Genomic DNA, 14,867 nt, shown 5'->3' on the forward strand with positions numbered 1-14,867 from the left:
CTGCACTGTCAAGGTGATCTTAAGTCACTAATTAGTTGTTAATTGCTGCGATGGATCTGCCTGCCAGGTATCTGTTTTGACCTTCTCCACCAAAGCAGGATTAGTAAGCATGATTTTTTAATATTATTTTTTTATCCCATCTGGCACCTAATGCTTCTCACCATACAGTATAATGCTGGTAATTCTCATCCAACTACAGACTAACTGCTGGAAAGAACAGTATTATTACGCACTATGAATGTCATTTTCCTTTTTTTCATACCTCTCATCTGTGCCTGTCAATCAAACAGCAAAGGAGGGTGTATTTAACCCGGTCTCTGGTGCTGCTCAGCAGAAACAAGCAGCAAAGCAACTCTGCTAACCCTCATTCCTCTGAGGAGTCACAACTAAAGGGACAAACCATGTAAGTTTCATGTTTTTTCTGTGCAGATTTTCATATAAAACTTCACTCTGAGCTCCTGATAATCATATTTCTCTTTCTCACGGAGCTGCATGTGCCTATTTTAAGCCATCTTCTTAGTCCATGGCTTACAGTGCAGTTTGAAAGACGGTGCTAATGCCAGTAGAGGCACCTACAAATAGTAAAATATACTGTCCAACAACTGAATTCTTCATGTTACAGCTTCAGTTTGGATCCGGGTCACAATTTAAACCCACTTTAGAGGCTGGAGGTGGACCATCTGCAAACACAAGTAAGACAAATATCCACCCTAAACAACTGTGGGAGTGAAATCTGTGGAAAAATACAGTAAATAAATCTGGTTTGTTTGTGTCTTTTCAAAGTGTCTTATGACCGGATTCTGTCAATCGAAAATCTGAGTGATGTTCCAAATCCATGGAAGGGATTTACGATGAACCGCTGCATAGTTCTGACTTTGGTTGTTCTGCTGGTGAGCTCCGGAGTTAATGAAGTACATGGTGAGTTATCATGTTCAGTCACTTTATTTACAGGACAGCAGGGACACACACGCTATTATCATTATTATGATAACAGAAACTTGTACTGAGTTGATTTATTGCAGTAATATGCAGCATACACGATACATAGATACTGTACTTCTACATCTAACAGTGTTTTCAGTTTTATTATAATAGTTTCAATATTGCTTATGTGTAAACTTGAACTCTTCCCCCTCTGTTTAAGCACTCAGGCCTTCAGATTCTTTTATATTATTTTGTTTTCTAGAAGCTCTGGATTCTTTCGTAGAGGAGACAGGTATCAGATCCTTCATCGGAAACCTGCAGAATGGTTCATTACCTCAGGTACTGTCTGTCTTTGGTTGTTGTGTCGAGTCCTTTAAAGGTGATTTCAGGGAGGTTTGTGTGGAACTCTAGACAGAGTGGAACCAAGTATTTTACTGTGTCTGTCTGTGTGTGTGCAGTTTAAAGATATTGTCTAATACATTTATTTCACCTCATTTGTTGCATTTTGCTGCATGTTATACATTTAAATGCTTTAAGCTCATTGAGATTTGGAGAAAATCTTGTCAATAAAAGGACATAAGTAGACACATTTGTTTGACTAAGAATATACAAATACTGACAAAGTGTTTTTTTAAATAGAACATTTTATAACGTTTCTGTAATGTGATGTATTAAAGGTGGAACATTTTGTCAATTTTGTTGAGGGAACATATTATAGAACCTTCTTCTATAAAACATTTCCACAATGACAAGGAACAAAGGAAGGATGTTCTTAAACCAACATTAATAAAATGTTTTCCAGATGTTATTGAGGCCTCTGATGACAAAATGTTTTTTTATACAGAACTTTTTACAGCATTCCTGGAATGTGATAATATTATAGGTGGAACGTTTTGCCTATTTTGTTGAGGGAACACATTATAGACCCTTCTTCTATAGAACATTCTCACAATGACAAGGATCAAAGGAAGCACGTTCTCACGGCAACCTCAAAAAAACGTTTTCAAGATGTTATCAAGAGCTCAGATAACAAAACATTCTTTGTAAGACGTTCCTGATGATATATTAACAAGTGAAACATTCTAACTGCACTGTTCTGAGGACATTTGGGGCATGTTCTTGAAGAATGCATTATAGAACGCTCTTCTATAAAACATGATCACACTGTTCCATGATAAAAGAGGAAGAACGTTCTCAAACCAATATTCAAAAACTGTTTTCCAGACGTTATCGAGGCCTCAGATGACGAAATGTTTTCTATGCAGAATGTTTTATAACGTTCTTGTAATGTGATGTGTTAAAGGTGGAACATTTTGCCTTTACTTTCTGAGGGAGCACATCATAAAACAGTCTTCTATAAAACATTTCCACAATGTTCCATGATAACAAAGGAAGGATGTTCTTAAACCAACATTCATAAAATGTTTTTAAAATGTTATCAAGGTTTCCGATCACAGAATGTTTTGTTGTTTTTTGTTTTTTTTTACACAGAACATTTTCTAACATTCCTGTGATATGATATATTAAATATAGAACATTTTGTCATTTTTCTGTGGGAGAACGTTCTTTTCTAAAACATTTCCACAACAACAACAAAAAAAGGATGCTCTCTATGCAGCATTCAAAATAGCTTTTTGAAGATGTTGTTGAGACCTCAGATAACAGAATGTTCTATATTAGACTTCCCCGTACTGTGATGTATGAACAAAGGTAGAACATTCTGGCTACAATGTTCTGGATGTTCTTAAGGAACACGTTGAATGTTTCTGTAATCTATAAAGCACTCTCACAGTGTTCCATGGTGACAAAGGAGGAAGAACAGTCTCAAACCAACATTACAACATGTTCTCCAGATGTTATCAAGGCCTCAGATGACAGGATGCTTTAGTTTTTTACAGAATGTGTTTCTTGGAATGTGATATATTAAAGGTAGAACAATGTTGTAAGCATGTTCTGGGGATGTTGATGAGGAAACACAGTATAGAATTTGTAAACCACGTGCACCATTTTCCACAATATTATCTGATAAAGAAGGAAGAACGTTTTCAGTGGAGCATTTGATTTTGTTTCAGGGCATTAAGGTCTAACAGCAGCATCACCAAACATTTTTAGAACGTCTTCTCCTTATCTTTGTCCTGCCTTTAAGAAGAACTTTATGGGAAATAAAAGAAAACAGCAAAATGTTTTAGGAACAAGAAAAGTCTAGCTTGGAAATGTAAGCTTCCCTAGGCATGCCTTTCATCCTCACCGAAGATTCAGAAAGTCACAGAACATAAAAATATAACAAGCAACAGAAGTCTGCTTCATAGTGAGTGTATTTGGGCCATTTCTGTGTGAATCAGACTGTGTGTTTTTGTTCTGCTTTCCGCCTCCAGATTTCCTTATGGGACACTTTCATGTGGTGGTGGGGATCTGAAGAACTTGGAGCCATAAGAAGAAGAAAAAAGCCAATGGGCACCAAAGTCATCCTGAAACCCAAAGCTAGAGAATAAAACATAGAAAGCTGCCGGAAAAAAAAAAACCTGGAGAGTCAACAAAGAGATGTAGATAAAGAACACAAAAGGTCTTAAGTTTACTTCAGAATCTTACATTTCATCCATTATTTGTATTGTTTAGAACAGTGTTTGTCTGGATGTGCCTCGTTCACAAGCATTTATCACATTTAATAAATATTTTAAAATAACTCAAATATTCATTTCGGTGTCACTAATTTTGCAAAGTCATATACAAGCACATTGCAAAATAGTCTTTCATTGTCAGCAGAAATCTCTACCTTTGAAGGCAAACTGCTCAGTGGCTTTTTATTCAAATACTTAATTAAAATTGCATTTATAGTTACTACAAGTGCCTTATATTAATTATTGTTTTCATAGAATATTTATAGAGAGTGGAAGATGATAAAAACTCGGTAAACATGATGATTTCTAAGTGTGAGAAACACTGTAGTGTGTGATTCATGCATCATCTGTGTGAAAGCAAACAGTCCAAAGACCCTTCTGTGAATAATGTGCATTTACTACCAGTGTATAAATACTGTAGGCAACAAATAAACAGCAGCAACATGATGCTTGTCCGCCAACAAACATGCAGATTTAATTAAATTTGACTCTCAGGACATGCATGCATTTTTTATTTTTATTTTGAGAAACATTCATCATTGGTAGTGAATATTTTAAAATGACTCAATTAAATTTTCATCTTTAGCATCACTAATTTTGAAGTCATGTAGCAGCCTGTCACAAAATTATATTGTATTTAATAGCAATAATCAACTCTGAGAGCAATATGTTCTATGATAATTGTAATCCTTAGTGACTTTATAGAACACAATGATTAAATAATGACTTTTTTATTTAAATGCTTAATTAAAATGATACTCATAGTCAGTGCAAGTGCCTGATATTAATTATCTAACTTCCTGAAATATTTACACACAGTGGAAGATGAGAAAAATTCTTTTCAGCTCCAGTAAACATGATGGTTTTCAAGTGTGAGTAACACTTTAATACATGCATCATGAATCATCTAGCTATGCCAAAATCCATCCATCCATTATCTATACACCGCTTAATCCTCACTAGGGTCATGGGGGGCTGGAGTCTAACCCAACCAACTCAGGGCAAAGGCAGGGGACACCCTGGACAGGTCACCAGTCTATCACAGGGCTACACTTAGAGACAGACAACCAAGCACACTCACATTCACACCTACGGACAATCTACAATCACCAATTAACCTCAACATGTTTTTGGACTGTGTGGGAGGAAGCCGGAGAACCCGGAGAGAACCCACGCTGCACGGGGAGAACATGCAAACTCCACACAGAAAGCAAACCAGCGACCTTCTTGCTGCGAGGCCACAGTGCTACCAACTGCACCACCTTGCAGCCCTGTGCCAAAGTAAACTGTGAAATAATGTGCATTCACAACCAGTGTATAAAAACAGCACGCAACAAATAAATGATACCACCAAACATGTAGATTTCATTTAATATCGACTCTCAGTTCATGCATTTTTCAGAAACATTCATCACTGCTGATGAATATTTTAAATTTAATCAATTAAATCTTCATTTGAATATAACTAATTATGAAAGGTCATAAACCAGCACATTGCAAAATAGTCTTAAATTGTCAGCAGCAACTTTGAGGGCAGTATTTTCAGTGATAACCGAAATCTTTAGTGGCTATATTTAAGATTTTTTATTCAAATATTTAATTAAACTATATTCATTCTTAGTACAAGAGCCTTATATTAATGATGGCATTTCATAAACTACTGACACACAGCAGAAGATAATAAAAACTCATATTTGACTTGAACTCAACTCTCTGTAGCTCAGGTAACAATGATTATGACTATATATATATATTATATTTATGTTATGATAAAGTGTACAAAACATCTATCTTTGTGAAACTAAACTGTGAAATAATGTGCATTTACAACTAGTGAATAAATAAATGTGACACATGCAGAGGTCAGTGAGCGCTAAACCGAACAATACAGAAGAAGAGATGCTCAGCGGCATCCACACGCCCTGGCTATCACATCCGGTTTAATGGACAGGTAGGTCCCGTGCTCGTTCCAGTCCATGACCTCCAGGGCTTCGTAGGCCACAGGGACGCAGCACGGCGCTCGCTCATCTGAGCTGCCGCCACCGCTGCTGCTGCTCTCGATGTGGTAGTGGAGCAAGATGGCGTGGTTGTTGGCGTTGGCCAGAGGGAACGCACAGGAGCCGCGACAGTTGTTGATGGTGGCGGTTTGTGGGCCGAGGAGGTGCTTCTCCAGGGACACCGTGAGGCTCTTGAGCCCACATACAGTGCCCCCTGTAGTGGGCCCTGCTCTGGTGGCTCTCAGCCGTCGCTGCATGTCGTAGGAAAAGGTCACCGTCTGCAGGGCCTTCAGCAGGAGAAAGGCTCGGAACTGAGTCTCTCCTGTTGGATGCAGAGGAGAAAGTAGAAGCATCAGATAAACAGTGGGAACATGGGATCTTTATACCAAAGAACTTAAGGTCAGGAAAATACAAATGTAAATATACAGTGCTTTTACTAATGAAACAATTCAACAGCTAAAACAATACCTAGGATGTTTAAAGTAGCTGATAATGATTTGATGTGGTTTGCATAAAGTTATGAATAAATGGCTGAAATAAATAATAGATACGTGGTAGAATTATGGGCTGCTGTTGCCTCAAAGCTAGAAGATCTCTGGTTCATGTCCCTTCTTCCTACAGTCCAAAAACATGTTGAGGTTAATTGGTGATTCTAAATTGTCCGTAGGTGTGAATGTGAGTGTGTTTGGTTGTCTGGCTCTAAGTGTAGCCCTGTGATAGACTGGTGACCTGTCCAGGGTGTCCCCTGCCTTCACCCTGAGTCATCTGGGATAGACTCCAGCCCCCCATGACCCTAGTGAGGATTAAGCGGTGTATGGATAATGGATGGATGGTTGAATTATGATTTTAAGAATATTGGATAAATGGTTGAATTAATTAGCTAAAAATATAGGATGAATTGTTGAGTTAAATATTTAAAAATAATGGAGAAATTGTTGAATTATGTAGCTAAAAAAATATTAGATAAATAGTTAAATTAATTGTTTTTTTAAAAGTGGATAAAGGGTTGAATTGATTCACTACATGTGCTGGAGAAATGGTTGAACTAAATCGTTAAACATAATGGATACATTTGTAATTAATTAGCTAAACAACAGATGGATGTAAGAATTAATTGCCTAAAAAAAATAATAAATGAATGATTGAATTAATGAGCTAAAAATAACTGATAATTAGCTGAATAATCTGCTTACAATCATGAATAAATGGTTGAATTAATTAGCTAAAAAAATTTATTAATGGCTAAAATAATTAGCTTACAATAAAAAAATGGTTGAAATAATTTGCAAAAAGAAAATGGGAAAGGGTTGAATTAATTAGGCAAAAATAATAGATACATAAACTAATAGGCAAAAAGAAATGATAAATGGATGAGACATTTATGCTCTGGTGAATGGTTGGACAGGATCAAACCCACACCAAGCTCACCACTGACAAAGTGTGCAAATACACAAACACAGTGGAAAACACAGTATTATATCCATTTAAAGTGGTTAAATTATATGTAGGTTAAAATGGTTTTATTTGGAGAACTGGTGTCGACTGGGCCTTATTTTCTCAATAGCCTCTAGTGATGTAGTATTCCAGAGATTTGGGTATTTTGTTCAGGTTTGGTAGTTTTGTTCATCATTTTTCCTTTTATTTATTTTTCCTAAACAGCGGCCAAATCAAAGGTAGACACCACACAGAATTTACACCCTAAAGTTTTCAGCTCTGGCGTCCTCTGAGGGGTATTTAGGTTCATCACAGAGAACCATCATGTGTCACACAATGCTTTATGAGACTGTTTTCTTTCCCACATCACCTGACGCAGCTTCCTTCCACTCAATCCCACTGAATTCTCGGAGCCTCCCCAGCCTCTCCGTGGCTCTGTCATCCACCTTCTCCTCCCTTATTATCTCCGACAGCTGAGCCACCGTCTGCTCCAGCCTCTGCCTGAGCTCCTCCAGCAGAGCCGGAGACAAGGCCAGCTCTCCGTGTTTCACTGGAAACACGGAGCTCCTGCCGGTGAAGGAGAAGACGGTGGGAGCGGAGGACTTGATTATTCCTGCCAGCAGGGTCTCGCTGGAGGACAAGCCGAGCGTCAGGGGAGGCAGCGACTTCAACGAGTCCAGCTGCAGCGCAGGAGCCTCGGGGTGCTGCTGAGGCAGGACGGCACCCAGGAAGCGCTTCAGCTCGCAGAGGAAGGACGTCTGCGAGGAACCTGAAACGCGAGCGTAGCTGAGGGAAGAGGGCGAATAAATATTAACCAAGTGTCGCCGTGACAAATATTTCAACAGGGAACTTAAAAGCCAAGACAACCTCGTATCGGTTCCTGTTTGTCCAGAGAAAAGCAGAAGTGGAGTCACGCTGATGTTATTTCCTGATTTTCCACCAATCAGGAGGTCTTTCAGGTTTTGCCCTGCAACAAGATGACATGTGAAGAGGCTGCACATGAGACAGAAAAGTACAAACAGGACAAGATGGTTTCTCACTCATGTCGGGGGACTTTGTCTGAGCAGATATCCTCCATTTCTGCTGAACGTTGTCCTCTGCTGATTTTCCTGTTAGCAGGAGGTACTGGGTTTCTCCTGAAATGCAAACAGACTGGAGAAGACAACAACAAGAACACCTAGAGAGTTAGTGCATGTTTAAAAAGATCCCCCTTCATCACAATACAAGCTCAGAAATCTTTTCCACACTTGGGAAATTACTCTTTTAAAACATCATTGGCAGATTCACATATAATCACAACATTATTCATGCAATATTCCCTCCAGGCCTTTCTTCACCTGCGTGTTGGGCTGCAGAGACTGACTCGTAAAATCGACGTCCAGATCTCCTCCCGTGAGCGAGCTCTCAAACGCCAGCAGCAGCAGCACAGGGTTCAGCTTTAGTGAAGGAGACTGTGGGAGGTGAAAGGTCAACGTGAGGCCTCCTCGCTCATCATCCTCTGACAGAAGCACTAACAGAGAAAACAAGACATGCTGCTGAGAGATTTAAAAATACACAAAACAAACACTGCAAATCAGAAGGAACTGTTACCTGCAGCCGGATGCAAAACCTCCAAACTGTTTGTCTGGTTCTTCCTTATTTCCTGAGCGAGCTCTGCTAAGACTGAGCCTGATGAGTTATCAGACGCCGAGCAGATTCCAAACAAAGTCAAACTGCTGTTTGTGGGTTCACCGTCCGTCCCCAAACCTTCACGCAACGCTGCGAAGATGTCGTCCAGGAAGCACGGAGAGACTGATGGGAGTGTGTGATCTGAATTGGAAATAAAAATAAAAATAATAACTTTGTTTTTATTCACCTTTTGAGAAAAAAATGACAAAATGCTGTACAACAAAATAGCAGGGGGAAATTAAAAGTGCAAACAAATTCATAAGACCTCAAACGTGCAATATAAACAATTAGAATCAGAAATACTTTATTGATCTCCTAGAGGAAATTGCAAGACAGAATAGTTAAAACAAATACCATCAGTCACAAAAAAGCCATGTGATTCGCTTTATGGTTACATTAATTAGCAGAAAATAATGGATCAGTGGCTGAAAATAACAGAAAATATGTTGGTTTAATTATTTTAAAATGATGCATAAATGCTCGAATCAATTAGCTAAAAAATAACCGATACATTTCTAATTATCTAGCTAAAAATACCGGATAAATATTTGTATAAACTACCTAAAATAGTGGATAAATTGATGAATTAATTAAGTAAAAACAAAGAGTAAATGGTTGAATTATTAGGCTTAAACTATTTGATAAATAGCTAAATAATTAGCCTACAATAATGAATAAATAGTTGAATAATCTGCTTACAGTAATAAATTTGAAAAAAAAAACAGACAAATGGTTGAATTAATTAAATTAAACAACTAAAAAATAATGGATAAATAGTTGAATTAATTATAATGATGTACAAACTGTTAGATTAATTATATAAAAATAATAGCTAAATTGTTAAATTAAATAGCTTAAAAATAATGATTAAATAGCTGAATTAAACAGTTTACAATAATGAGTGTTTCTGAGAAAATTAAGGATAAGTGGCAGAACATCTGCTCATAACAATTAGAAAATGGTTGAATTAATTAGTTGTCTCAGTTGCACAAAGTGTGGCTGTAAAGTTTTGGTTACCAGAGTGTAAAAAAAGGAAACTCTGAGTCAGAAACAACCTCCAGGTTTTAGACCTCTTGTTGTGCATCAGACAATTAAAGTTAGAAGCAGGAAACAAACGTATCAAAGCTGCAGCACCACATCAAACGCACAAAACAACATGACTGGGTGGTTCAGATTCTGACCTGTCAGTGTGGAGTCTGGGTCCTGGATCAGCTGCTGTCCATCTGGGACCTGCAGGGCCACGAAGATTCTGGTCCAGCAGAGCATCAAGGCTCCGCTGAAGAGGACGACCGCTGCCAGCATGCTTCACCGTCTGTCTGTACGTTCGCTGTGTGGTCGGACCTTTCTCAGTCGCTTGTTTTAAACGGGTCAAGCTCCTGCGGACGGGAGTCGCATCCTCCCACCTTCCCTTCTCGCTAACTGGCTGCCAAAATAGAAATACTGTGTGTCCTTGATGCTCTAAACTGCTACACAGAACCTCCGGGGAGCAGGTTGGACCCAGAGAACGTGTACGAATGAAAGGCAAACAGAAAAAAAGGTGTTTGGACTCACAGTAATGAAGGATGGGTTAAATTAAAGGGTTATGATGGTTTCAGTGCTTTTATTCATGAAAACACTTGAGCTGGGTGAAGATTCAGAAGTTAAACCAGCTACATTTAAAAAACAACAACAACTAAATAAATCATATTAATCAAAAATCGCAAACTAGAAGAACAGAACTGGAACTGGTGAAGGACGCTTCAGTCTGCTGGTCTACTGAAATCTCCTTCAGAATACACTGAGGTTTGGAGGCCTCATTTTCAATGTCAAGTAAGAAATTAAAGATGAAGGTGCATAAATAAGAAACTTTAATGCCAATAAAAAATTTTTTAAAAATTAAAAGACAACATTAATTTGAGTATCTAAAATGTAAAAACAAATAATTCACCTAAAGCAAGAGCTGGATGGAGAATAACATGAAACTAAAGCCCTAAATTGCCCAAAGCATATAAATAAGTCCAGTTTAGGTTGATCTGCAGGTTGTTCCAGGTTGCAGGTGCACAGCGAGTAAAACTGGATTTTCCAAGCTCAGTAAAAACAGCACCTGCAGCGTAATCCAGTCATTTGAGCGATAAGATTTCACGTTTAATGACAACAATCACATCACAAAATTAGTGTCCATGAGCTTCAGCTGATGCAAGCACGTTTAAAATGTCACTATAATCAAAGCTTCTTCTTGAAAATAGGTTTGAAGGAAAAGTTTGTAATTCTGGTAAACGCACCTTTTGCTTTTTTTGATGAGTTTGATGAGAAAATTGACGCCTGACTCATAAATTCTATATTAAACTGGACACACGAGATTTAGCTGAGTAAAATCAAATGTGGAGCAGAGATGGAGGCATAACAAAGATGGAGGGATGGAGGAAAGAGGACAGCAACAGAATGGAAACGGATGGAAGAAGGATGAGTGACAAGAAAAAGGAAAGGTGAAAGAAACATGAGAAATGAAGGAATGTAAAGTATGATATATGAGAATGATTAAAGGATGGAAGAAGGAAGTGAAATGTCAAAGAGGAAAGATGGATTAGACGTGGATGGAGTGATGAACAGAGGCATGGGGAGGAAGAAAAATAAAAGATAGGAGAGAGGGGAATTCAGCATAAAGATGATTAAAGTTTTTAAGAGGAAGAGCACAGCAGCTTCACAAGCCAGGAAGTAGTCTGGTCCAGAGCACCTACAAGAACTACAGCGTTTTTATACTTTTGTAAAGTTGAAACAACACAAGAAATAGTGTTAATTGGTGAACCTCAGTGGCTGATTTGTTTTTCTACCACGTCTGCCTTCATATTTAACATTCAGATGTGAGACTTGTGTCAATTAAAATCAATCAGTGCAACTCGAGTCTCAAACCATTTTTTCAGTAGAAACATTTCACTGCGATGAGCCAGTCATGAGTGTTTTAAAGCTTTTTAAGGGCGCTTCTAGGAATTAACAGATGGCATTTCTTATTGGTAAGAGCACAACTAATACACTGATATTAGCCTGTGACAGATATGTCGGTATCAGTGTATATAGACACTCTTTAAAATAAGAGATCACAGAAAAAGATGCTTGAAGTAATTTAGAATCGGTGTCATATAGACATAGTTTCATTGTTTAAGACATCTTCTGCAGCACATGTAGCAGAGTGTGCATCACCGCTGAGCAGACGGTGCAGGAGAGTCAAACTTTAGCCTCATTTGAGATGAACGATACCTGAAAAGCCAACAAAAGCAGGTGGAAGCAGCAGGAGATGGACGTAAAAGACAGTTTCCAGCAGCCTTCAGTCTGCACAGAAACTTATTTAAGCACAAGGATTTATTAAAATGTTCTCCGACGCATATATGAGTTTCTAAACCGTCTCCAACAGTTTTAATTTTACCAAAGCAACCTATTAAAATACTGTACAGGTGATCTGTGATCCCTGTTCATGGTTCAACCTTCATTTTACATGAATCCTCATGCACACATAACTCAGGTGGCCAAACCCGTCCCTCTCAAACTACATCAATTAATTGAAAACATTAATAAATAGTCAACTACAGTAGAAAAAATACAACCCCCCCACCCCCAGCTTTTATTACTGATCCATCCGACTGTCAGGGCTGAAACATCTGTACAGATTCCTCACATTCCTTACCAGAAGTTTTGTTGTCACGAAATACTTCAGGAAATAAATCAGCCCAACGTTAAAATACAATAAAGTCATCCATCATCTGCAGTTTATGATCTGAATGTTTTCAGCTTCTCTGACTGACAACTGTCACCACGTAGAGTGCACCTTTTAAAAGTTGATAAATAAAATTTTTTTTTTTTTTTTTAAATCAGATTTCATATTCTTGAGTGAACATCTCATCCAATCAGCTGTTAGATCAGATGAGACGTTTCCCTCCAATGAGCCTTGTGCCATGTGAAATACGTTCCTGGAAAGCCAATAATCAACAACCCCGTCATCATTTTAACTTTTTAATCAAACTCTAACACATGTATAAACAATATCAGCCAATATTATATCAATATCAGAATTTCTTAAACGCTAAAATGGATTTTTTTTTTTATCATGTGTGGGCTCTAATTATTCTGTAACATAATCGTGTTCATGTGTGTCAGATGAAAACAAACACATCATTTATGTTTGTGTCTGGGAGGAACAACAAGTATCGTTAGGATGAACTCCAGGGTCACGATAAGAGCTGAAAGCAGCAGTGTTATTCAGAGCAGGTTATGCTCATGAATGCGTGCAGGTTATCTGTTATCATTCACGCAAGAACAAAATCTTGTTCTCAGGAAGAAGAAGTCTGATTCTTTTCAAAGAAACTCCCTTCACTATTCTCACAGCTGCCATCGTGTTTTGCAGACAGTCAAGGTCTCGGGGCTGTTTAGCGGCCGTCTATCCCAAGAGATAAAGCCAAGGCTCATACTTGTACATCACAAATCTTTCGTGAAGAATGACAGGAATTGTCCTGTGTGTTCGCTAATAGCTGCAGGTTATGATCAACACTGTATTTGTGGAACATTTCTTGGCAGGTACCTTCGCCTATTTGTTGCAGACGGCATATATTTCAATCCGTTCTGTGGAAATCAGGGTGATTTAACAGCATTTTAATGAAATGTTTGGACATATTTCTCCTCCATTAGTAGCGATCTGCGCTTGTTAAGTGTTATTTACATGCTGTTGGCCACCATGTTGGGCAAACTCAACCCCAGCAGTGTATAATAAATGGGTTCAGGTGGAAAACTTCAATATGAAGGCTTATTGGGAGGTTTGCGAGCATTTTTTGGCACAAAACAAGGTCACCCTTCAAGGAACTGTGGTATCAGGAAGCTCTTTTTGTGGAGGCTTTCTCACAAACAAATATTCATTTCAATTAGGTTCCACCAGATACATGGGCCTGAGACATTATACTGCTTAGAATATATTAAATTAATGCTCGTTTTGAGATGCGGGAGGCTAGTTTGGAGATGTACACATGTGGACAAAATAGTTAGTACCCCAAACCCACAATGGTCACAGAAATAACTTGAATCTGACAAAAGTAATAATAAATCAAAATTCTATGAAAATTAAGCAACAAAAATCTGACATTACTTTTGAACCGTGGTTTAACAGAATTATTTAAAAAAATAAACTCATGAAAAATGAAGGTACCCCTAGAAAAGACTGAAAACAATGTGACCATGGGGACGTGTTCAATCAAGGTGTGTCCTCTAACTAGCATCACAGGTGTCTACAAACTTGTAGTCAGTCAGTCGACTTATTTATAGGGTTAAAGGACATCACTGTGCTGTTTGGTGACATGCTGTGTACCACACTAAACATGGACCAGAGGAAGTGAAGGAGAGAGTTGTCTCAGGAGATTAGAAAGAAAATTATAGACAAACATGTCAAAGGTAAAGGCTATGAGAGCATCTCCCAGCAGCTTGATGTTCCTGTGACTACAGTTACACATATTATTTAGAAATCTAAGATCCATGGGACTGTAGCCAACCTCCTGGACGTGGGCACAGGAGGAACATTGATGACAAATCGAAGAGACGGATAATACAAATGGTAACTAAAAAGCCCAGAACAACCTCTAAAGACATTAAAGGTGAACTCCAAGGTCAAGGTCCATCAGTGTCAGATCGCACCATCGGCGTTGTTTGAGCCAAACTGGACTTCATGGGAGATGACCAAGGAGGACACCATTGTTGAAAACAAATCATAGCAAAGCCAGACTGGAATTTGCCAAACTGCATGTTGACAAGCCGCAAAGCTTTTGGGAGAATGTCCTCTGGACAGACGAGACCAAACTGGAACTTTTTGGCACATCAGCTCTATGTTCACAGACGCAAAAATGAAGCATATCAAGAAAAGGACATTGTCCCTATTGTGGAACATGGAGGAGGTTGTTATGTTGTGGGGCTGATTTGCTGCATCTGGCACAGGGTGTCTTGGATCTGTGCAGGGAACAATGAAATGTCAAGACTATCAAGGTATTGTAGAGAGAAATGTGCTGCCCAGTGTCAGAGAGCTTGGTGTCAGTCGCAGGTCATGGATCAGATTCAAGTTCTTTCTGTGACCATTGTGGGTTTTTCTTTCATTAACCAACCAACTATTTTGTCCACATGTGTAAGCGTATGCTTGCTTCTTCAACATTAAAGGTATTCTTCAGTTTCTGAGTGGTTTATCTTGTCAACATGTGAATAAGCTGTTTTCTTTATTAGC

At 38.5% G+C, this 14,867-nt stretch overlaps 1 protein-coding gene and 1 long non-coding RNA gene across 2 annotated transcripts; one reads left to right on the forward strand and one right to left on the reverse strand.

Moving 5' to 3' along the window:
• The first annotated feature begins 280 nt into the window (after positions 1-280).
• LOC103354204 (uncharacterized) lies at positions 281-3,613 on the forward strand. Its single transcript, XR_520038.1, has 5 exons — positions 281-403; positions 623-692; positions 784-918; positions 1,187-1,263; positions 3,300-3,613. It is a non-coding gene; the product is annotated as an uncharacterized LOC103354204 (long non-coding RNA).
• A 1,281-nt stretch (positions 3,614-4,894) lies between these two features.
• amh (anti-Mullerian hormone) lies at positions 4,895-9,943 on the reverse strand. The gene is made up of 7 exons (XM_008277503.1): positions 9,823-9,943; positions 8,564-8,731; positions 8,311-8,483; positions 8,014-8,125; positions 7,841-7,940; positions 7,344-7,759; positions 4,895-5,861 (listed from the first exon to the last, which is right to left on the reverse strand). The coding sequence occupies exons 1-7, from the start codon at positions 9,941-9,943 to the stop codon at positions 5,446-5,448; spliced, it is 1,506 nt and encodes a 501-aa protein (XP_008275725.1). The 3' UTR covers positions 4,895-5,445.
• Between the last annotated feature and the right edge of the window lie 4,924 nt (positions 9,944-14,867).

The sequence above is a fragment of the Stegastes partitus genome, unplaced genomic scaffold (genome assembly GCF_000690725.1).
Source record: "Stegastes partitus isolate 25-593 unplaced genomic scaffold, Stegastes_partitus-1.0.2 Scaffold99, whole genome shotgun sequence".
Lineage (NCBI taxonomy): Eukaryota > Metazoa > Chordata > Actinopteri > Pomacentridae > Stegastes > Stegastes partitus.